General features: G+C 61.4%; 2 protein-coding genes across 6 annotated transcripts; one reads left to right on the top strand and one right to left on the bottom strand.

Moving 5' to 3' along the window:
* The first annotated feature begins 180 nt into the window (after nucleotides 1-180).
* ANO8 (anoctamin 8) lies at nucleotides 181-9,959 on the top strand. Of its 4 annotated transcripts, none has more exons than XM_036302659.1 (19): nucleotides 186-737; nucleotides 1,505-1,615; nucleotides 1,741-1,873; nucleotides 2,053-2,191; nucleotides 2,287-2,383; nucleotides 3,011-3,127; nucleotides 3,215-3,342; nucleotides 3,464-3,625; nucleotides 3,944-4,096; nucleotides 4,217-4,343; nucleotides 4,450-4,505; nucleotides 4,585-4,659; nucleotides 4,860-4,982; nucleotides 5,425-6,231; nucleotides 6,451-6,642; nucleotides 6,750-6,881; nucleotides 6,989-7,099; nucleotides 7,838-8,513; nucleotides 9,323-9,959. In XM_036302659.1, exons 1-19 carry the CDS (start codon nucleotides 632-634, stop codon nucleotides 9,679-9,681), a joined length of 3,804 nt encoding a protein of 1,267 aa, XP_036158552.1. In that variant the 5' UTR covers nucleotides 186-631; the 3' UTR covers nucleotides 9,682-9,959. The 4 variants fall into 4 exon arrangements, with proteins under 4 accessions (XP_036158555.1, XP_036158552.1, XP_036158553.1 ...); XM_036302661.1 differs by lacking the exon at nucleotides 186-737 and adding an exon at nucleotides 746-1,408; XM_036302662.1 differs by lacking the exon at nucleotides 6,451-6,642 and having other exon boundaries at nucleotides 181-737.
* On the bottom strand, nucleotides 9,889-19,544 carry DDA1 (DET1 and DDB1 associated 1). Of its 2 annotated transcripts, XR_004966671.1 has the most exons (6): nucleotides 19,314-19,544; nucleotides 15,134-15,214; nucleotides 14,865-14,916; nucleotides 14,139-14,200; nucleotides 12,303-12,472; nucleotides 9,889-10,657 (listed from the first exon to the last, which is right to left on the bottom strand). XR_004966671.1 is itself a non-coding variant. In XM_036302675.1 (5 exons), exons 1-5 carry the CDS (start codon nucleotides 19,314-19,316, stop codon nucleotides 12,362-12,364), a joined length of 309 nt encoding a protein of 102 aa, XP_036158568.1. In that variant the 5' UTR covers nucleotides 19,317-19,541; the 3' UTR covers nucleotides 11,773-12,361. The 2 variants fall into 2 exon arrangements, 1 of the variants encoding a protein (XP_036158568.1); XM_036302675.1 differs by lacking the exon at nucleotides 9,889-10,657 and having other exon boundaries at nucleotides 11,773-12,472; nucleotides 19,314-19,541.
* Nucleotides 19,545-20,454: the final 910 nt, after the last annotated feature.

Below are 20,454 nucleotides of genomic sequence, written 5' to 3'. Positions count from 1 at the left end.
AAGAGGGGGTGAAGGACGTCCTGGCAGTGTTCTAGGGCAGGGCTGAGGGCGGAGACAGGACCTGCTATAATTATTCACATTCCTGCTGTGGTAGTTATTAGTTATTGTTACCCGGAATCTCCCCAGACCAGGCCTCCCCCGCTTAATGTATTGTTCTAGTTCAATCACTCCCATCTCAGATTCCAAACGCGCCTCTTCGGATGGGGAAACTCAGGAGGAGAATCCGGAGCGGGCGGAGACGAGACCCAGAATCTGGAGCGGGCGGGGACGAGACCCAGAATCTGGAGCGGGCGGGGACAAGAAGGGGAATGCACCTTCGGTGCGGTGCGGGCGGGAACGAGCACCAGAGCGTGAGGTGGGCGGGCGAGAACGAAACCTAGAAAACAACTAGGGCGGAATTGAGGATCCGAGAGCGACGTGCGCGGGGCCGAGCAGGAGAGGCCAGGCTCGGCGCGGGCGGGGACGAGAAGCAGCGTTCGGGCACGCGGAGACGCAGCCGGCGCGGGCGGGCGCGGCCTTTGTCTCCTCCTCTGGGGCGCTCCGGGGCTGCACCGGCCCCATGTGCCCGCCGACCCCCGGCGTCCCGGCAGCCTGCGGCCGCTGACTTGCCCTGCCCCGCGCTGCCCTCGCTATGGCCGAAGCTACCCCTGGCACTGGGGGTACGTCCCTGGAGGGCGAGCGCGGCAAGAGGCCCCCGCCAGAGGGCGAGCCTGCAGCTCCGGCGGCCGGAGTTCTGGGTAGGTGTGCGGCGGCTGCATCGGTCAGGGTTGCAGGTGCCTGGTCTGCGCGCGGCGGCTGGACGGGGAGGGGAATTGGGGTCAGCCGTCTCCGGTCTGGAGTTCAGTCGAGGGGCCGGCCCCTCCTGGCACTGCGGCTGCGGCAGGGCGGGCGCGACCAGAACAGTGCAGCGGGCGGGGGTCCCAGCGCAGAGACCCGGACACGCCCCTCCTGGAGCCCAGACTGGAGGCTGCCGCCCGTCACCCCTGGGGCTACCGATCGGGGCCAGGCAGGGCTGCGCTTGAGAGTTCCTCTCCGCAAAGGGTATATAGAATCATACCGTTCTGGGTTCGAGCCCCAGCTCCGCTGTGTGACCTTGGGCGCGTGATTTACATGCTTTGGACCTCAGTTTCCCCACCTGTGAAATGGGGGTAAGCATCACGCCCAGCTGTGAAGACTCGCTGACATAATCTGGTGAAGCGCTCAGGGCTGCGAGTAAGCGGCCCCATCAGTTGTGGTTTTGGAGGCGGATCTGGGCCTCAAGAATGAGTAAGATTTGTAAGAGAGGGTCTGGGGGGAAGGGCATTCCTGGAGGAGGGTTCCGCTGGTGTAAGGACTTGAAGGCAAGGAAACAAGCCAAGTCCAGAGCTTGCAGGGCCTTGAAAGCCAGGCTGAGTGCCCAGGAGCCCTGGTGAGTGTGTGAGCAGGGGCAAGGGCTGGAGGCCAGGCTCCTGGTCCAGAAGTGGCCTGACCACGGCCTGGACGGCCTGCCCCCCCCCCCCCCCAGATAAGCTTTTTGGGAAGCGGCTCTTGCAAGCCGGTCGGTACCTGGTGTCCCACAAGGCGTGGATGAAGACTGTGCCCACGGAGAACTGCGACGTGCTGATGACCTTCCCAGGTACCTGTGCCCACCCGCACCGTGCTCAGACGGGGCTCCCTGAGTCGGGCTCCCCTGAGTGGGAGTCTGTAAGCGACCTCGGACCCATCCTGGCAAGACTCCTCAGTCCTTGCAACCCTTGGCAGATACGACGGATGACCACACGCTGCTCTGGCTGCTGAACCACATCCGCGTGGGCATCCCCGAGCTCATCGTGCAAGTCCGCCACCACCGCCGCACGCGTGCCTATGCCTTCTTCGTCACCGCCACGTATGAGAGGCGAGTCCCTGGCCCTGGCCTGTCGCTGACCCTGACACCCAGCTCCCTGCCCTTCCGAGCACCAACGACAAGGTCCGGCCGTTCTGTGTTTGGCTCGGGCGGCCGCCAGGGGCACCATCCCTCCCTCCAGGACCGGGAGCCAGGGTCTCCCCGTGACGCACTCCCCTGCCTTCCTGCAGCCTCCTCCGAGGGGCCGACGAGCTGGGTCTGCGGAAAGCAGTGAAGGCAGAGTTTGGCGGGGGGACCCGCGGCTTCTCCTGCGAGGAGGACTTTATCTACGAGAATGTGGAGAGTGAGCTACGCTTCTTCACCTCCCAGGTGCGCCGGCCCAGCCCCCAGCGCACATCCTGCACATCCTGCACATCCCTGGTCTGCAGGCGTGACTCGCTGTACTCACGCCCTGTCCCCTGCAGGAGCGACAGAGCATCATCCGTTTCTGGCTTCAGAACCTGCGAGCCAAGCAGGGTGAGGCTCTGCACAACGTGCGTTTCCTGGAGGACCAGCCAATCAGTGAGTGAGGCGGGGCCCACTCCCACGTGTGGGGCGTGGGGTGGGTCTCTTCGAGGACAGCCTATCGCGGCGGGAGGGCGGGGCCTAGGTACAACAATTGGGCGAGCAGAGAGCTGGGCGGGGCCTGATGAGCTCAAGGATCCAGGCGTCGGCCAAGGGTGCGGCTGATCCTCCAGGTGGCAGTTCCGCAGGAGCCTTTTCTGGGTCTGGGATAAGGCGGCGGCAGGACCATGGACAGCACTCCCTGGCACGTTGTGCTGTGTGGCCTGGGCCTCAGTTTCCACTCCAGGAAACCAGCCGCCGCAAGTTCACCTTCTGATGCCAACGTGGCACCCCATTCCTCAGACATGCAGAGTAATGAACCGAGGTGGCTTTATTGAAAAACATGGTTCCCCACTGGGACCCCCTACCATTCTAGGTTTCCTGCACCCTTCCCCACCTGTGCCTGCACCTCCCAAATTCTGGAGGAGCACCAGATATTCCGTCCACCCAGAACTCCTCCCCCACCTCTCGGGAAGAGCCTCTGCAGGTTTAAGAGCAGGCAAAAAGCCGTGACTTGGGTTTCAGCCAAAGGGGTGTGGCCAGGCCAGGCACAGGCAGAAGGTCACCATTCCTGTCTCCCAACAGTCCCCGAGCTGGCGGCCCGAGGGATCATCCAGCAAGTGTTCCCGGTCCATGAGCAACGCATCCTGAACCGCCTCATGAAGTCATGGGTGCAGGCTGTGTGTGAAAACCAGCCCCTAGGTGTGGCCGGGGCCAGGGGGTGTGCAGGAGTCCCAGGAGGAGGGCAGGGCTGACGGGGGACCCCTTCCCACCCGCCCACCCCTGCAGATGAGATCTGCGACTATTTTGGTGTGAAGATTGCCATGTACTTTGCCTGGCTGGGCTTCTACACGTCGGCGATGGTCTATCCAGCCGTCTTCGGCTCCGTCCTGTACACGTTCACAGAAGCCGATCAGGTGCTGAGCATGGGCCAGGCATGGGCTGGGGCACCTGAGACAGCCCCCTTCCTGGGCCAGCCTGGATAACAGCTGAATCCTCTTTGCCCCTCTTGCCCGTCCCCCTCCCCTCACCCCTCAGACAAGCCAGGATGTATCCTGCGTGGTCTTCGCCCTGTTCAATGTGGTCTGGTCAACACTCTTCTTGGAGGAGTGGAAACGGAGGGGGGCAGAGCTGGCCTACAAGTGGGGGACTCTGGACTCACCAGGGGAAGCTGTGGAGGAGCCACGACCCCAGTTCAGGGTCAGTCAGAAGCTGCTGGGTCCAAGGACTCCAAGAATGGGAGTTGGAGGCAGGAAGCACTGTAGGAGCAAAGACGGGGACTGTGAAATCCAGCTACAGCCTCAGAAAGGGTGTGCCAGAGGGGGTGGGGAACCCTCTGCATAGTCAGAGGAGAAAGGTGGGAACTTGGATTCAGGAGACTGGGAAGGAGGCACCAGGTGGGGGTACCGGGAAAGCGAGGGCCTGCTGGAGGGAAAATGACTTCAGAGGATGGGTAAGGGTGGGGCGCCGGGGGCAGCCCCTCTGCTCCAAGCCGGGTTGGCCCCTGCCGTCCACCAGGGTGTGCGGCGCATCAGCCCGGTGACGCGGGCCGAGGAGTTCTACTACCCGCCCTGGAAGCGGCTGCTCTTCCAGCTGTGTGTGAGCGCTCCCTTGTGCCTCGCCTGCCTGGCCTGCGTGTTCCTGCTGATGCTTGGCTGTTTCCAGTTGCAGGTGATCTCGGGGCCCCAGCCCCAGCCCCAGCCCCAGCCCGGACCTGGTGACCACCCACCCAGGTCCAGCCTGAGCCTAGCCCAGCTGCCAGGGTGACCCATGAACGCCCTACCCCTGCAGGAGCTGGTGCTGAGTGTGAAGGGGCTGCCCCGTCTGGCGCGGTTCCTGCCCAAGGTCATGCTGGCCCTGCTGGTCAGCATAAGTGCAGAGGGCTACAAGAAACTGGCCATCTGGCTCAATGACATGGGTATGCTCTCTGAGGGGAGGTCCCTGCTGCCCAGCCCCCAGGAGGAAGGTCCCCAATCCCCACAGGCACCCCGGGCCGCCCCTTTACTCGCCCCTTTGACCCCCAGAGAATTACCGGCTGGAGAGCGCCTACGAGAAGCACCTCATTATCAAGGTTGTTCTGGTGAGTGGCAGCCAACAGGCGGGCACGGCAGGACTCCTGGGGACGGGGCAGCGGGGTGACCACTGCCTGCTTCCCACAGTTCCAGTTCATCAATTCCTACCTGAGCCTCTTCTACATTGGCTTCTACCTCAAGGACATGGAGCGCCTGAAAGAGGTGAGCCCCTGGCTGAAGGCAGTGCCCTGCCCGCATGGTGGCCAACGGGGGGCCGGGCCTGGCCCAAGGGGTCCATGGGCTCTGCAGCCCCTCCCCCATCCTCCATCCTTTTCTCCTCTCTGTCCATCTGTCCATCTGTTTGTCCTCTCTGCCTGTCACCCCCCATCTGTCTGTCTGCTTGTCCGTCGGTCCCTTCACAGCTCCTGCTCGTCCTGTCCCTGTCCCAGAGCCTCGAGCGGCAGCTTCGGGCGGTGCTGGGCCCGCTCGTGGCCCTGCAGTTCCACCTCTCCCTCCAGGGCCTCCTGCACCTGGCCCAGGCCAAAGTATGGGCAGGTGGCAAGCCTGAGGGCCTCGCTGGGGCAGGCAGTGTGGCTGTGCTGGGGGCCTCACAATAAGCTGAGGGTGCATGCTACGAGGGGATGGGGCCCCCTGGTGTGGTGCAGATGGCAGCCCCGCAGGGCCCTGGGCAGTGGCTGAGCTCCCAGCTGGTGCTGTAAGCAGGGTAGCCCTGAGCCCTTAGCAAGGTGGGCCAGGAGCACGGTGGCTGGTCGGGCTGTGATTGGCAGCAGGTGAACAGTGACAGAGGCTGGGGACTCTGTGTCTAGGCTCTTCCAAAAGGGTGGAGTTAGGAACTGGGTTTGGGGGTGGGGGGTGTCTGGAAATGTGCTCTGGGAGGGTGGGGGCCCCATCCCAGTAGCCTGTCCTGGTGCCCAGGGCCCTGCCTGCTCCCCACGCATGCTCTCTTCGCCCCTTTCCTGCCTCCAGATGCTGGCCACTTTGCTGATCACCCGGCAGTTTCTTCAGAATGTGCGCGAGGTCCTGCAGCCACACCTGTACCGGCGGCTGGGCCGAGGCGAGCTCAGCCTACAGGCCGCTTGGGAGCTGGCCCAGGCCCTGCTCGGCCTGCTCAGCCTTCGGCGCCCTGCACCCTACCACCTTGAACCCCAGGCCGAAGAGGGTGGCGGCGGTGGTGGCAGGGGGCGCCGCAGGTGTCTCAGTGGGGGCTGCGGGGCACCAGAGGAGGAGGAGGAGGCCATAGTGGAACTGCGGCCCACGGGGGAAGGTGGGGAGGGAGGGAATGGATTGAGAGGGGGCAAGGAGGAGGAGGAAGAGGAGGAGGAGGAGGAGGAGGAAGATGAGGATGAGGAAGAAGGTGAGGAGGGCGACCTCCTGGACTGCGGGCTCCGTCTAAAGAAGGTCAGCTTTGCTGAGCGGGGGGTCAGGCGACATCGGCCAGGCCCAAGTCCGGAGGCCCTCCTGGAGGAGGGGAGCCCCACCATGGTAGAGAAGGGGCTGGAGCCGGGCGTGTTCACACTAGCCGAGGAGGATGATGAGGTAGAGGGGGCACCTGGCAGCCCTGAGCGGGAGCCCCCAGCTGTCCTGCTCCGCCGGGCTGGGGGTGAGGGCCGTGACCAGGGGCCAGAAGGGGGCCCAGAGCCGGAGACTGGCTCAGGCAACTTGGCCCAGAAGCAGCGGCGGCAGAATCGGTCCTCTTGGATCGACCCGCCCGAGGAGGAACACTCACCCCAGCTCACCCAGGCTGAGCTTGAGAGCTGTATGAAGAAGTATGAGGTAAGGCAGGTGTCTGAGGGTGGCGGCAGGGCCCTCAGCGGGGCGGGCACACAGTCTGATGGTGGCGGTTCGGGGAAATAACGGGGCCCTTGATGTAAGCAGGAGCCTTCCGGAGGGGAGGCTCTGGGGCCATATGGGATCATCTAAGGGAGGGGGCCTTGACAGATAAGGTAGTCTGAGGGAGGAAGTGTCCTGGTCTGAGTAGGCGCCCGCCCGCAGGACACGTTCCAGGACTACCAGGAGATGTTCGTGCAGTTTGGCTACGTCGTGCTCTTCTCGTCTGCCTTCCCCCTGGCTGCGCTGTGCGCCCTGGTCAACAACCTCATTGAGATCCGCAGTGATGCCCTCAAGCTGTGCACGGGGCTGCAGCGGCCCTTTGGGCAGCGGGTCGAGAGCATCGGCCAGTGGCAGGTGTGGGAGGGCCAAGGGCTCCAAGCTGAGGTGCACAGGGAGATGGGGAGCACAAGGCCCAGAGAGGGGGGCTGACCCCACCTGAGCCCCACCGTGTGCCCCCACAGAAGGTGATGGAGGCCATGGGTGTCCTGGCGATCATCGTCAACTGCTATCTCATCGGCCAGTGTGGGCAGCTGCAGCGCCTCTTCCCCTGGCTCAGTCCCGAGGCGGCCATCGTGTCAGTGGTGGTGCTTGAGGTAGGGCTGGGGGCCAGGCGAGGAAGCCGGCGGCCGGACAAGGAAGCTGGGCGGATGGTAGGCACCCCTGAGCCTGCCACCTCCAACCTCCTCCTCTGTTGCCTCAGCACTTCGCTCTGCTTCTCAAGTACCTCATCCACGTGGCCATCCCCGACATCCCAGGGTGGGTGGCCGAAGAGATGGCCAAGCTCGAATACCAGCGCCGGGAGGCCTTCAAGGTACTCGGGATGGGCGGGGCTGTTTACCTCCTCCGCTCATTGGGCATCCCCTTGCCTGGCTGGTGGCCGTGGCCTTCTCGGGAAGGCAAGTGTGCAGAGCCTGGGTAAGACTTAGCACTCCAAACGGACCCGATCCCTTCTGGAAGCCCGGAGGCACCCAGCACAGGGCTGGCACTCCGAGCATGCAGTCACCACCAGCGCGTTCAGGATCAGGGGCACGCTGACGCTGACGCTTCCTGGAAGCCCAGCCTCTGCCCCATTCCTCAGAAATGAGCTCATGGGTGTCGACCCGTGGAGCTGTCCAGGACCAATCCACAGAGCTCTCCATGGTGACAGAAGTGTCCTGTGTCTATGGTGCCATGTGGCCTCTCAGAACAGGTGGCCAACACATACCTGGACTGACATTGCAAAAGCCACGTGTGGCGAGCGGACTGGCCAGTGAGGACTCTGGTCTGTGCCTGTCACAGCTCTGTCTCCTGCTGGTTTTCTAGAAGGCAGAGGCCCACGGAGGCCCAATATTTGTTGATACTCTCCCAGCTAATAAGATGGTGCCTGGCACATGGGTGGAGACAGTTGGTGGCCCGTAAATGTTCTTTCTCTTCTCAGTTTTCAGAAAGCACTGGTGTGGGTCAAGAGATGCAGTGAGCACCCCCTCAGTGCTTAGATCTCTCCCCACTACTGGAGAGAGCTCACACACCCTGTCTTCCCAGTCCCCCTAACGGCCCACTCTGCCCACAGAGACATGAGCGCCAGGCCCAGCACCGCTACCAGCAGCAGCAGCGGAAGCGGAGGGAGGAGGAGGAGCGCCAGCGCCACACAGAGCACCACCCCCGGCGGGAGCGTGACACCAGCAGCCGGGAGGAGACCCGGGCGGAGGGCTCCGGGCTGGACCCCGCTGCCCCTGAGAAGGCCTCGGCCAAGGCCAAGGGCAGCGGGGTGGGTGGCCACGGTTCCGAGCGGCCCAAGCGCCCAGGGTCCTTGCTGGCACCCAACAATGTTATGAAGCTGAAGCAGATCATCCCGCTGCAGGGCAAGTTCTTGTCATCAGGGGCCACATCCTCAATAGCGGGCGCTGGGCCCGGCCCCGCCTCGCGGCCCACCCCTGCTCAGTCACCCACAGGCAGCGATACCCGCCTGCCGGCCTTCCTCAAGTTCCTCAAGTCACCCGAGACCCGGCGGGACCCTGAGCGCAGCCACTCGCCACCCAAGGCCTTCCACGCCAGCAAGCTCTTCCCCTTCGGCAGTGGAGCCCGGGCTGAGGCTGGGGCCAATGGGGTGGGCGGGCAGGTCCGGTTGGAAGGGACCCCTGGCGGTGGCGGTGGCGGTGGCGGTGGCCGGGCCCAGCGCTGTGGGCCGGCAGACGAGGCTGCAGCTGAGGAGCCAGATGTCCTCCGGCCGGAAGAGGAAGGCTCAGGTCACAAGCTTTAACTCGGGGGTGGGACTCTGGGCTGGGATCTGGGGGTATGGAGGGGAAGCCAGGCCTGGGGAGTGGGGCTGAAGGGGACACAGGCCTCTGATACCGGTTGGGGACCTGAATCTGTGGTACCTAAAGCCCCTCAGAAAGGACTGCTGTCTCCAGGACCCTCCAGTGCCTGGAGCCCTGTGCCTGACCCTCCTCACCCCAGGGAGGGATGCCAAAGCCCCCTGTCCCGGTGCCTTCCCAAGGAACCCGGCCTGCCAAGCTCCAGCAGAGATGAGGGAGGCCCCTTCACCACCTGGCCCAGCCTTTCCTGCCCCCCATAAGTCTCTACACCCAGCTAATTGGGGGGACTGGACCCCCAGGCCTCTATGCAAGTCCCCACCCTGAAGCCCAGTGTTGGAGGAGGCCTTCCTGGATGCAGGGCCTGAGGCTGCCCAACCAGGGAGCTCGGCCAGCTTGGCCACAGGCTGCAGCCACAGGCGGAGCAGGGACCCAGGCCTCAGCCCTGGCCTCTCTCACCTCACTTGTCCCAACCCCAGCCAGGAGTCCAGCACCTAGGGAGCCCAAGAGGTGGAAGTTGCAGGACCGGGGACTTAGGTCTCAAGTCAAGGGACTTCCTCAGGCTGACTCTCCCCAGAGGGGGGAAGGCACAGTGCTGCAGGCAGGAGATACACCCCAAAGCTGATCAGAAGCAATAAGGCCCTGATGTGCCTAGGAGTGGGGGGGAGTGCAGGCAGGGCCCTGAGTGGGATCCAGTGACCACGGGGCGGCATTCTCCGGAACGGCCCCTCTCACCTCCGCAGGGACAGCGCTGGCCCCAGTGGGCACCGCAGCCCTTCGCACCCGCAGCAGCCGAAGCCCCGTGCCATCAACGCCATCGCTTCTGCCCAGGCCCCCGACACCGCCCGCCAGCTGTTGGCAGTGGGATGGGCCTTGGGGCTGTGGGGGCGAAGGCACTGCCCCCCGCCAGGCCCCTGCCACCAATGCAGAGTGCCCGCCCTGTGCCCTGGCTGGGGCCCCGCCCGCTCCCCAGCCCCTGCCAGGAGACACCAGCTTCTACAGCCTTGCACCCCTGCCTCTGCCACCATCCTCCGAGCCCCCCGAGTCCCCCTCAGCCTCTCCCAGCCCCCAGGCTGTGTGCTGGCCCAGTGGCTGGCACTAGCTCTGCCTGGCGCCCTGCCTTCCTATTCTCATGCAATAGCAGTCACCAATGGGCGGCCACAGCCCAGAAAATGCTTTGGCTCCCTTGGGCTCCTCCTTCTGGGGCGAGGGCCTAGCCCCCCTATCTGCCGTTTTCCTTTTGACTAGGATGGGGGAAATGACACCCCCCCCCCCCCCAACAACAGAAAACACACAGAGCAGGCAATTATTTATTTGTTTTTAATTTATTTTGTCATATTTTTGTAAAACGGCAGAAATGCAATAAAAAGTATATTTCAACAGTGCCTGAGGACAGAGCAATGGAAGTGGGGTTCACAGGGCCCAGTGACTTGAGGCTGACACTGATTCTTGGGCCTGGTGAGCCTGAGGTGGATGCTCCTCCTATCTTGTAACCTTGGTGCCTCCTCCTAAGAACTGGGTCTGGAGGCCACATGAAAAACTCCAAACTGTACCACCTCTGAGATGGCCCAGATTTGGAGCCGACTCCAGGCCACTGGGAGGAGCTACTGAGCCCCAAGCCTGCTGTGCCTTCAGCCTCCTAAACAAAGGAAGAAATCACAAAGCTGGAAGAACTCAGCTGTTGGGCGCCAGGCCGGGTCCTGAGTTAGCTGCAGCCCTGCGGGGTGACAGGGGTGACTCTGTCCCCTTCATCTGCTGCACTTCCTGGTGCACCCACCTCCCAGGCTGCCATTCGAGGAGCCAGGGACAGTGGGAAGAACTTGGGGCTGAAAATCAGGAGGCACCTTGCTCCCGAGCTGAAACGTTCGGGGGATGGTGCCTTTTGGAGCTCCCTGGACAGACTGGAGTTGGGAGTGGCTAGGATGTCCCACTGCAGAATGGCTGTCAGACCCAAGTCACTGGGACTTCGCTGTGTGATCAGGGGTGGATGTGGCCTCTTCAAGCCTCCTTACGTCCAAAGGCTTGGAGCCTGAATGGGCCCCACCCAGAGCTGGGGGAGCCAGTGTGAGGAAGGGGCTCTGTGGAGGGACATGAAAGAGAAACAGGTTCACTGGAGGCAGGAGATCAGCCTGTGCGAAGGCACAGAGGTGTGGGAAGGCAGAGTCTGGTGTCTGAGGGAGCAGAGCAAGGAGGAACCTAGAGGCAGGAGTGGGCAGCTGAGGAGCCTACACCCAAAGATCTGGGTGGAGAATGACCGTGGGACCCCCACTATGGAGAGCATGATGCAAAGGGGAACCAGGCCGAGGAGGCGAGGGTGCGGTGCTGCCTGATCCTGCTCTGCCCCACCCCAGGGCTTTGAAGCTGATGTCCCGACAGCTTCTCAGTCACTAACAGTTAGCAATGCCCCCTGCCTGCCATGGTCAGACCACCCCTGGGCCCGGGATTCCTAGCGGTCAGAGCACTTCCAGGGACTCGGCACCTCTGCACAAACAAACCATCACGTTGCATTTCCTGAGCACCTGCCTTACGACCACAGGCACCCAACCCTGAGCCCATGGTACGAACACCGCCCAGCATGGGAAGCAAAACCCCTTGGCCCCATGACACAACGGGGTGGCCTACCCTGGAACCTGGTGCTGGGCAGCCCAAGCCCAAGCAATCTACCCTCCATGAGGATAATCTGGGGCATGCACCCCCTCCAGCTCCATGGCCCAACCCTCACCACCCTCTAATACCACAGCCCCCACTCAGGGCTGGTGGAGGGAGCAGCAGCCTTCCCCTGGGTCCTGGGCCCAGTGTTCAGGACCTCAAACCTGCCTGGAGCCTGAATGCCCCTACGTTCCTCTGCAATCCGTGTGCCTTCTCTTGGAGCCAGGGGCTCGTGAAACCAGGCCGCCTGGGCTGTCTCCACAGTGCCACCCTGCTTGTCAAATGTCCTGGGTGTGGGATCCACCACAGCTCCGTCCTTGGTGGTGTGGACTGTCTTTCAGGGGCGTCCTGATCCTCGGGGACACTTGGCAGGTCAAGCGGAAGGGTGGGTCCAGGCAGGTCTTGGCTCTGAGCAAGAAGCTGCAGCAAGCCCACAAGAGGGTCCAGCTGGTCCTGGGGCCTCTTGGCTCCTCTTGGTGACGATGGAACAACTCTCAGTGCCTCCATCCTCTGAGGCCGAGGCACGTGGAGCAAAGACTCAAGATCAAGTAGGAAAGATCCTTTTATTGGGGTGGACACTGAGCACGCACCAGTCCATGATAAAATGACTTAAGAGAATGATCCGAAAGGGTTGACTTCTTCCTGTGGCGTGCTCTCAGAGCAGGGTCCCGGCACGGCATAGATCCCGGCGGACCGGGCGTCAAGGCCAAGTCTTTAAGGCCGGACCAGGGGATGGAAGCGGGAAGAAGGGCCCCACCCCTGTCACCCAGCTGCAGCAGGGCTTATCGCTAGACACTCGAAGACACACTCTGGTTCTCCAGAGAAGGACTGGGGAGCAGGAGGAGGGGATTTGGGGTGGGGTGGAGTAATGAATAACAATGTTGTTTTTCAAGAAGCATCTACCAACATCACACTACTGGGTCTGACATCCCCTTTAACCATCGCTCGGTACATTTTACAGCATAAATAAAGACTCAAGGAAAATAAATACATCGGCTCCTATGAGGTTGAAAGTGGTGTGCATGGCGGGGTGTGGGTAGGCGAACCAGTGGGGAGGGTGGGCAGGATGCTTACACACGGCAGGCGGGTGAGGAGCAGACAAGACAGGAGGCACCTATGGGGGAGCATCAGTCTTAAGTGTCCTCGTGCATGTCTGGGCTGTCGGTCCGCGCGACCTTGCGGGGAGGCGCTGAGCTCTCGCCCTCGAGGTCCACTTGCTCCTGGTCTCTCTTCTTGGCAGCGTTCTGGGGGGTGGGGAAGGAGAAGGGCTGTTGAGACTGCACTTAGGTGACTTCTCCAAATCCTGCTGCAGGGGTCACAGACATGGGCTTGGAGCAGGGCGGTCAACCCAGGGCCCTGGCTGGGCAGCCCCTCCCACCACCGGACCTGCCCCACTAAGCCACAGTCCCTGGAGCTCTGGGCCCGTAATGGGCACTGCAAGTAGTCACCATGGTTCACAATGACCACCTATGGCCCCAAACGCTCGGAGGAGCGATGCACTCTGCTGAAGCACAAAGGGCCCTTTGAGCCCTCGGAGGAGCCCAGGCCTTGCCACAGAAGAGGAAAGTGGTCCCCGTGTGGGAATCCCTGCTTTCCCCACTTTGGGGAGTTAAAGCCTGTGGGGCTGAGGAAGGGGCCAGTGTGGGCAAGGAGCTTGCGTTTTCTAAGCAGTTACTTCATCATGGGGTCCCCCTTCCGTCTTTCCCAGAGCAGGCTGCTATCAGATGTTCAATGTTAGGCGAGAAAACAAACTGAGCTCGTTATAAAACAACATGTAGAGCCCTGGACGGTGTGGCTCAGTTGGTTGAGCATCATCCCAAGCACCGAGAGACTGCCGGTTCAATTCCTGGTCAGGGCACACGCCCAGGTTGCAGGCTTGATCCCCAATAGGGGGCATGCAGGAGGCTGCCGATAGATGTTCCTCTGTCAGGTCAATAAAAACATATTTAAAAACAACAACATGCCCTGACTGGTTTGGCTCAGTGGATAGAGCGGCCTGGGGACTATAGGGTCCCAGGTTCGATTCCAGTCAAGGACATGTACCTTGGTTGCAGGCACATTCCCAGTAGGGAGTGTGCAGGAAGCAGCTGAATCGATGTTTCTCTTTCTTTCTTTTTTTTAAATATATTTTATTGATTTTTTTACAGAGAGGAAGGGAGAGAGATAGAGAGTTAGAAACATCAATGAGAGAGAGAAACATCGATCAGCTGCCTCCTGCACATCTCCTACTGGGGATGTGCCCGCAACCCAGGTACATGCCCTTGACCGGAATCGAACCTGGGACCTTTCAGTCCGCAGGCTGACGCTCTATCCACTGAGCCAAACCGGTTTCGGCCGATGTTTCTCTTTCATCGATGTTTCTAACTCTCTATCCCTCTCCATCTCCCTTCCTCTCTGTAAAAAATCAATAAAATATAGTTTAAAAACAAAAACAAAACAACAACAACATGTAGAGATTTTCAACAAAGAAGGAGAAAAACATCCTGCATGTTAAAAAGGCAGCCTCTTGGGGGGAGGAGAGATGACTTTCCATGGCAGCCACAACCTCTAGAATGGCCTGGATTTTAATCAGGTATTTTTTATCACTAAACAAAGGTTCCAAATAATCACACTAGAATCATTCTGCCGCCAGGACTGTGCAGGCTGCAGGCTGTGGGAGCTGGGCCTGGGAGATGCTCGAACCTTGGAATGACTGGCCAAGCCCCTATCCATCCCTGAGCATGAGCTCTGTAACCTCTACACGGCCATTCCCTCCTCTGAAACGCTGCTCCCTCTCCTGGATCGCCTATCAAACTCCTATTCAGCCCTCAAGACCCATCTCCCAGACCGATGTCCTTCCCCCACTCAAAGCCCCTGTGCTGGGCACTGTGTCTCCCCTGAGTCCCAGCACCGGAACCCCACGTGCCTTACCTTTTTGTCCCATTGCTGATGTAGGTAGCGCAAAAGGATGTTTGTTTTTTCTGTCACGATGACTGAGGAGGAAAGACAAAGTTGCAGGGAGAGGCTGCAGAGAGAGACTGCAAACGGCCCAGCCTCCCTCCTGGCCAGCACTGGCCCTCCCAGGACAGTGCTCCTCCCTCCTTGGCCTCCGGGGCCACCTCTGCCCTGAGTGGCCTTTCTGGCACTCAAGTCAGTACCCCAACCGCGGAGATTTCAGGAAGCCCAGGGTTTCCCCTCCTAAGCCCAGGGGCCCGAGCCAGCTGCTCTAGGGTCCCTCCTTCTCAGAAATGCAGAGTCCATTACTGCATTCGGGTTTCCACCCTGGCTGCAGCTCTGGCTGCAGACTCACGCGTGTGTCTTCCCAGGCCAGCCGGGAGCACAGATCTACATAGCTGAGCCCTAGTGACCACAGAAGCCAACCAGCTGGGCCCATGTGGATTCTTTTTCATGGTTAAAATAAAACACCATGGCCACGGTAACCTCCCACTCGGCAGGCTCCGCACCCTTTCTGCAGGCCCTCCACCTGAACAACCCCTCCCCATGCTGCCCACCCCGGGTTGGGCTGGGTCCCTAACCCATAGTACTCGTTTTGGGGTGTCATGGAGCTGACCAGTGTCCCACAAGACACCTCCTGCACCACCCTCTACCCTCTCCTCTTAGTAGCTGGATGAGCTAAGTCACACAGAGAACACTTACTCTGTTCAGATGGGTACTCGCGCGTGGGCAGGTAGACTGAGGGGCGTCGATTCTGAGGGAGGGTCCAGAAGAGGTGGGTTAGGAGTGCGGGCTGACTAGGGTCCCCTCACCCCTTGACTCGGATCCACCCTCCAACACAGACCAGAAGATGCACAAAGACCTTAGGTGAGGTCAGGCTTGAAGATCGGCCGTTCCTAGCGCGACGCTGACTGGGGTGGTGCACATTACCCCCAGCCCCTCTCCCCACAGCTCCCTGAACCTGCACTCACCGAGGCTTTACACACAGAGTCAGCATGAAATCGACTAAAATTGCTTTTGTTGTAGACTGGCAGTCCTTTCAAAAAATCTGCCTGAAAGACAGAAAAAACAGTAAGTGAGAAGCCCTGCAGGGGCCAGCCCTGGAGCACCCGCGGCGGTGGACGGGCTTCCAGGCGACTTCCAGGTTCCCCTTCTGATCTGCTGTGCGTTTCCCGGAAGACCGGCTTGAGGGGGCCACCTGATGTGTGCACTGCTATAACCGGAGAAAAGCAACCGCCCCGGGGAAGTGCACATTCGACCTCAGAGTCCTTACAACAGAGCTGTACCCTGGCAAGGGGTGGGGAAACTGAGGCTCAGAGAGCACGGCCATCTGTGTAAAGTCATACCCGAAGCAAGCAGCAGGTTGGGGGGTCAGACCAGGCCCATCCAACTGTAGGTCTGTCCTGTGTGCTTGTTGAATGTTACACTCCCGGCCTGTCTCCTTTACTCACCTTTAATAGACACCCAGAGGGGAATGGCTTGTCCACCCTCAGACACCCCATGGGCCAGCGTGACAATAAATGAGGTGGGGACCAGAATCCTGGGTGAAGGGGACAGGAGGGCCAGGACACAGAACTGGGAACCCAGGATTCTGAACTGCGAGAAAACTCAGAAATCCAGCTTCAATATGTCAGCGTCAGGTTTTAGCGTTGGCTGGACTTTCCCTAAAGCTCTGCGCAGCTTGGAGTCAGCTCAGGGGCTGCTCCTGGGGTACCCACACCTAATGGCTTCCCCACGTAGAGGCGAGGCCTCCCAGGGTGAGGGCCAGAGACAGAGAGCAGGCTGCTCCTCCCTGCCACCCGCTGCCGGGGGCAGAGACTCCGCACCACAGGTCTCAGGCCCACAAGGGGCTGGGGAGCCAGCAACAGAATTCATTCACTGCCCAACTCCGAAAAGTCCTTTGTCCCTGACACTCTGGGGTCAGCTGAGCAAGCAAGGGCGATGGCTCTGGAGCAGGAGCACCTGACCCTGGGGGCAGGAGGGACGAGACGCAACCACAACATGGGCAAATAAAGGCCAATGAGGCATGTCCACCTCAGGAAACTGAGGCACGAGAGCAGGAGTGTGCGAGGGGAGGAATAAGGCCGAGAGCCGTGGCAGGGAGAGACTGCCCAGGAGAGCAACACTGTCATCGTGCCTGGGATGGGACAGCCTGGCCTGGGCCAGGAGCTTCCCCATCTGGAATCACTCTCACAGGATGAGGAAACTGAGGCAGCAAGGTCACATGGCACTCATCTGAGATCATGTGGCCCCAACGAGAAAATGAGGAAGGCGGTTTGAATCCAGGTTTGCCAACCTCAGAAGCCAAGCCCCTGTCGTGTGACATGCCAGTAGCTCAGTTTTCCTGTCTGAAATCCAAGGCCTCAGAGCCCCAAGAGGCTATAATAACCATCCCCTTGGGGGGGCGGGGGCTGTCCATCCCCATGCCTGAGCCTAGATGCTGCACCCTTGGGGAAGCCGCTGTTCAGATCTGCCCCCACCATCTGGGGCCGGCAGGAGCAGGGGTCCTCACCTCTGGGGGAGCCCCAACGAGACCTTGCGTGGGACAAGCCTCCCTGGAGATGGCTCTCTCACTGGGTGACCTGCTCCTCCAAAGCCAGCTCAAAGCCCCTCAACCCTGCCTTCCCTTACCCAGGACCCCTGTCCCACCTCGGCCTGAGACTAGGGGCCAGCTTCATGCAGCCAGACCAGGCTTTCTTCAGCTCCGACTGCGTGGCAGGCCCGCACCAGGGCACTGAGAGGGCGCGGCAGACCTGCTCTTGGCCTAGGAGGACCCAGTGCAGGGGACGCAGGTCTGGGCCAGAGCTGCACAGTGAAGGCAAACGGCCCCGAGGACAGGGGACGGTGTGATGTGTGAGGCCCGAGACAGCGGCGAGCAGGTCTGCTGGTCTTCGAGGGGGTGGGGCGGGAGGGAGGGCGGCCCGGCAGCAATGACACAGCACCGACACCTGACCTGTGAGGAGTGGTCCTGGTCCTGGTCCTGCCTCAGGCCTCCCACAGCTCGGGCTGGGCGTGGCCTCACTGGCCTCCTGCCACACACCTTCAGCCCAGCCTGTGCCACCACCGGGCACGCTCTCCTTTCTGCATGTGGGAAGCAGCTGCCTAGCTCCACAACCCCTGCCTTCCCTCCGCACACGCCTCGGGGGCCTCTGCCAGAGCCACGTCCATGCCCCAAGGAGGCCGTCTGTCTACGCGCCCACCCCTTCCCTGGACTGGCACCCCCTAGGGCAGGGGCGAGGCAGGGCTAACTCCACCTGAGCCTGAGGGCTGACACGGGGCCAGCAAGAGCGGTGAGAGCCACGGAGCCTCGGCCGTGCGTCCGCCCGGCTGGGCTCCTCCCGGGCTGTGGGGCCTGGCAGCCTCTCCAGTGAACGGGGTCACAGCAGGGCCCCCTCCCAGGCTTGTTCTGAGTCTCAGTGAGACAGCGAGGGAGAGAGCTGTGCACAGAGCTCCCCAGAAGCACCTGTTAGCATCGATGCACTCGTGCTGAATAAACGTATGAAGACAGGATTCTGCCTGCACTTCCTGTCAGCTTAGCGGGAAAACAAGGCCTCAGACACAGGGAGCAGTCCTCACCTCAGCAGACACATCCCCGCCACAGCCGGGCCCGCGGCCTGATCATCTGTCGACCCCCTTCGAGGAGCCCCACAGTAACCCAGCCAAGCAGCACGAGGAAGAGGGGTGTGCAGGGAGACACTGAGGCCACAGTCCCGGGCCCTGGGGCAGGCGATGCTCGCAGGGGGGCTCCGAGCAGCAGAGCAGCACGTGCAAAGGCACAAAGAACGCGGAAACAGGGCCCCTCCCTGTGAGGCCGGGCAGGGGCCTGGCTGCGGGGCTCATCTGGTTACGAAAGGAAGACCCTGGAGTGTTCCTCAAGGTGGCAAGTGTTTCACTCTGACTTACATCTTCCAACCCTCCCTCTAGTGCCAGGTAAACTGCGATCTGCCTGGGGCAGCATGGAGGCCAGGAGACCAGGGGGGAGGCTGGGCAGGCAACCAGGCAGGGGTGGCAGTCCCCGGACCGCGGGGGACCCAGGGGCAGGTTCAGGATGTGCGGGGGGCAGAGCCGGCAGAGCCCTGTTCGGACGGGGTGTGGGCAATGACCCAGGCTTGGGTACCCACACTCTAGGACCCCCCCATCTCCTGCCTGACCAGGAGTCTTGTCTTGCGCACCCCACCCCCAACACCGCATCCCAAGAACGGTGATGTGTGGGCTGGGCCCTGGGGCTTTGACTTACCCAGACAAAAGCTTCCATCACCCCGTCAGCCCTGGGGAGGCCAAACAGTGGGGGGGGGGAGGGGGCGCGGCCCAACTCTGAGGCTGGTCACCATCCCACTTTACAGGCTGGGAACCCCAGCCCAGCCCCAAAGAACCAGCATCCCCAAGTCCAGGACGAGCAGCTGGCCCAAAGGGGCTTTTAAACTCCCAGCGTCCGGGCGGCAGCATCCCCACTTCAAAAGGAGAAGCCGGGGAGGAGAGGCCACCCACCCCGAGTCGCACAGCTCATCTGCTGCCTGCTCATGCTCCTAAGCCCTTTATGATGTCAGTTCCCTGAAGTGTCCCAACCCGGTGAGGTCTGGACTATTGCTATTCACATTCACCGGGAAAGGGGTCTGGGATGCGAGGGATGAAGCTGCTCCCCCTGAAGCGCAGGTCGGGGGGCCCTGAACGGTGGCGGTGGGGTCAGGGCTCTGGGGAGCAGAACAGCCTGCGATGTCGCACTTCCTTTGGCGACAAAGCCCCGCATGTCACGATGTCCAGCCCCCTCCCCCGCCCGGATGCCCAGACCGGCCCCCCACACCCCAAGGCCCGGCGCGCAGAGGACTAGGCCAGGGCTGGGGACCTCAGGGGACCCCAACCCCACCCCGGGCGATTTCAGAGAAACCAGGACCCGGAAATGAATGAGGTGCCCGGGCCTAGAATCCTAGGTGGGGTCGGGGTCGGGGTCCGAGAAGCCAGGGAGGGGTCAGCAGGAAGCGCTCAGCAGGACCCAGGGGTCGAAGGCCATAGGTCAGAGAGAGGGGCGGGGCGGGGCCGGGCCAGAAGGGCCTGGCAGGGAGGTGGGGGATTCGGGGATTATTGGAAGTGGGTGGGCCCGCGGCGCCATTTTGTCGAGCGAAGGGGTAGCACGGGCCTGGCGGCCGCCCTTACCATCTTCTGCTTCCTCTGTCGCCGCCTCAGCTACTGCCTCAGCCGCCACCGCCGCCACCACAGCCGCCTCCTTAGCCGCCGCCGCACAGTAACTTCCAGCCACGCTACAGCCTGCCCTGATGGCGGCGTCGCCCTCCCGTCATTGGTCCGTCCTCTAGCCCCGCCCCAGGATATACGGTCTCCGCGCGCTCACATTGGCCAGATACGGAGAAGTCACGGACGCATTGGTCGCCACTCCTCTCTTCGTGGTCAAGTTCGGTTGAAGGAGCAAAACCCCGCCCGGGACTGGGAAGCGATAGGGCAATAAAATCCGGAAGTGGGCGGGGGCCGCGCCCCCGAAGCCTCTTGGGATTTGCAGTCCGCAGCTCCAGGAGGTTCAGCCAGCGTTTCCTCTTTCTGGTTTACTACGCTTTTTCATACGGTTCTTATCGGGTTCCCACAGCAGCCCCGGAAGACGGGGGGACCACCATAACACCCCCAGCCTCCCCGGGGTCTTGGCACATCTAAACAGCTCCCGCACTAGTTCTTTGAAAGTCTTTGAATTCACAAATCAGACTCTCTGTTCAAACACTTCCCATGGCTCCCCAGCCCCCCAAGGATCCAGTCCCACCTCCTGGGCTCCAAATTTTGAGCCCCGCCAGCCTCCCTTGTCCACCCTTTATCCTGACCCTATCCACTCCCCTCTCCCTTTGGGTCCTTTCTAGACCCTGCTACCTCCGCCAAGTATCTGTCCGACTGCATTTTTCTTTTTCTAATATAGTTTATTGATTTTTTTACAGAGAAGAAGGGAGAGGGATAGTCAGAAACATCTATCAGCTGCCTCCTGCACGCCCCCTACTGTGGATGTGCCCGAAACCAAGGTACATGCCCTTGACCGGAATCGAACCTGGGACCCCTCAGTCCGCAGGCCGATGCTCCATCCACTGAGCCAAACCGGTTAGGACCCGACTGCATTTTTCCCAAAGCCAAGTCAGGCGCCTTCTCTGGGCTCCCATAGCCCTGACTTTGCTGTGTCCAGACTGGCTGGGTACAAATCAAGCCCCAACCACCCACCCCTCAAGTGACAGCCTGGTGAAGACAGGATCCAAAACACAGGAAAGACGGAGTAAGTTACTGAGTGGAAGCTACCAAGTGTTACTCT

The sequence above is a fragment of the Myotis myotis genome, unplaced genomic scaffold (genome assembly GCF_014108235.1).
Source record: "Myotis myotis isolate mMyoMyo1 unplaced genomic scaffold, mMyoMyo1.p scaffold_m19_p_32, whole genome shotgun sequence".
NCBI lineage: Eukaryota > Metazoa > Chordata > Mammalia > Chiroptera > Vespertilionidae > Myotis > Myotis myotis.
This window is presented reverse-complemented; position numbering and strand designations above follow the sequence as displayed.

Coding starts and splice junctions, on each gene's coding strand:
- DDA1 (XM_036302675.1), bottom strand. Junction 14,201..14,864: donor CGAGTACCCATCTGAACAGA/GTAAGTGTTCTC, acceptor TTTCCTCCTCAG/TCATCGTGACAGAAAAAACA. Junction 12,473..14,138: donor ATCAGCAATGGGACAAAAAG/GTAAGGCACGTG, acceptor CCCACCCCCCAG/AACGCTGCCAAGAAGAGAGA.
- ANO8 (XM_036302659.1), top strand. CDS start 632: ATGGCCGAAGCTACCCCTGGCACTGGGGGTACGTCCCTGGAGGGCGAG. Junction 6,232..6,450: donor GCTGTATGAAGAAGTATGAG/GTAAGGCAGGTG, acceptor GCCCGCCCGCAG/GACACGTTCCAGGACTACCA. Junction 7,100..7,837: donor AGCGCCGGGAGGCCTTCAAG/GTACTCGGGATG, acceptor CTCTGCCCACAG/AGACATGAGCGCCAGGCCCA.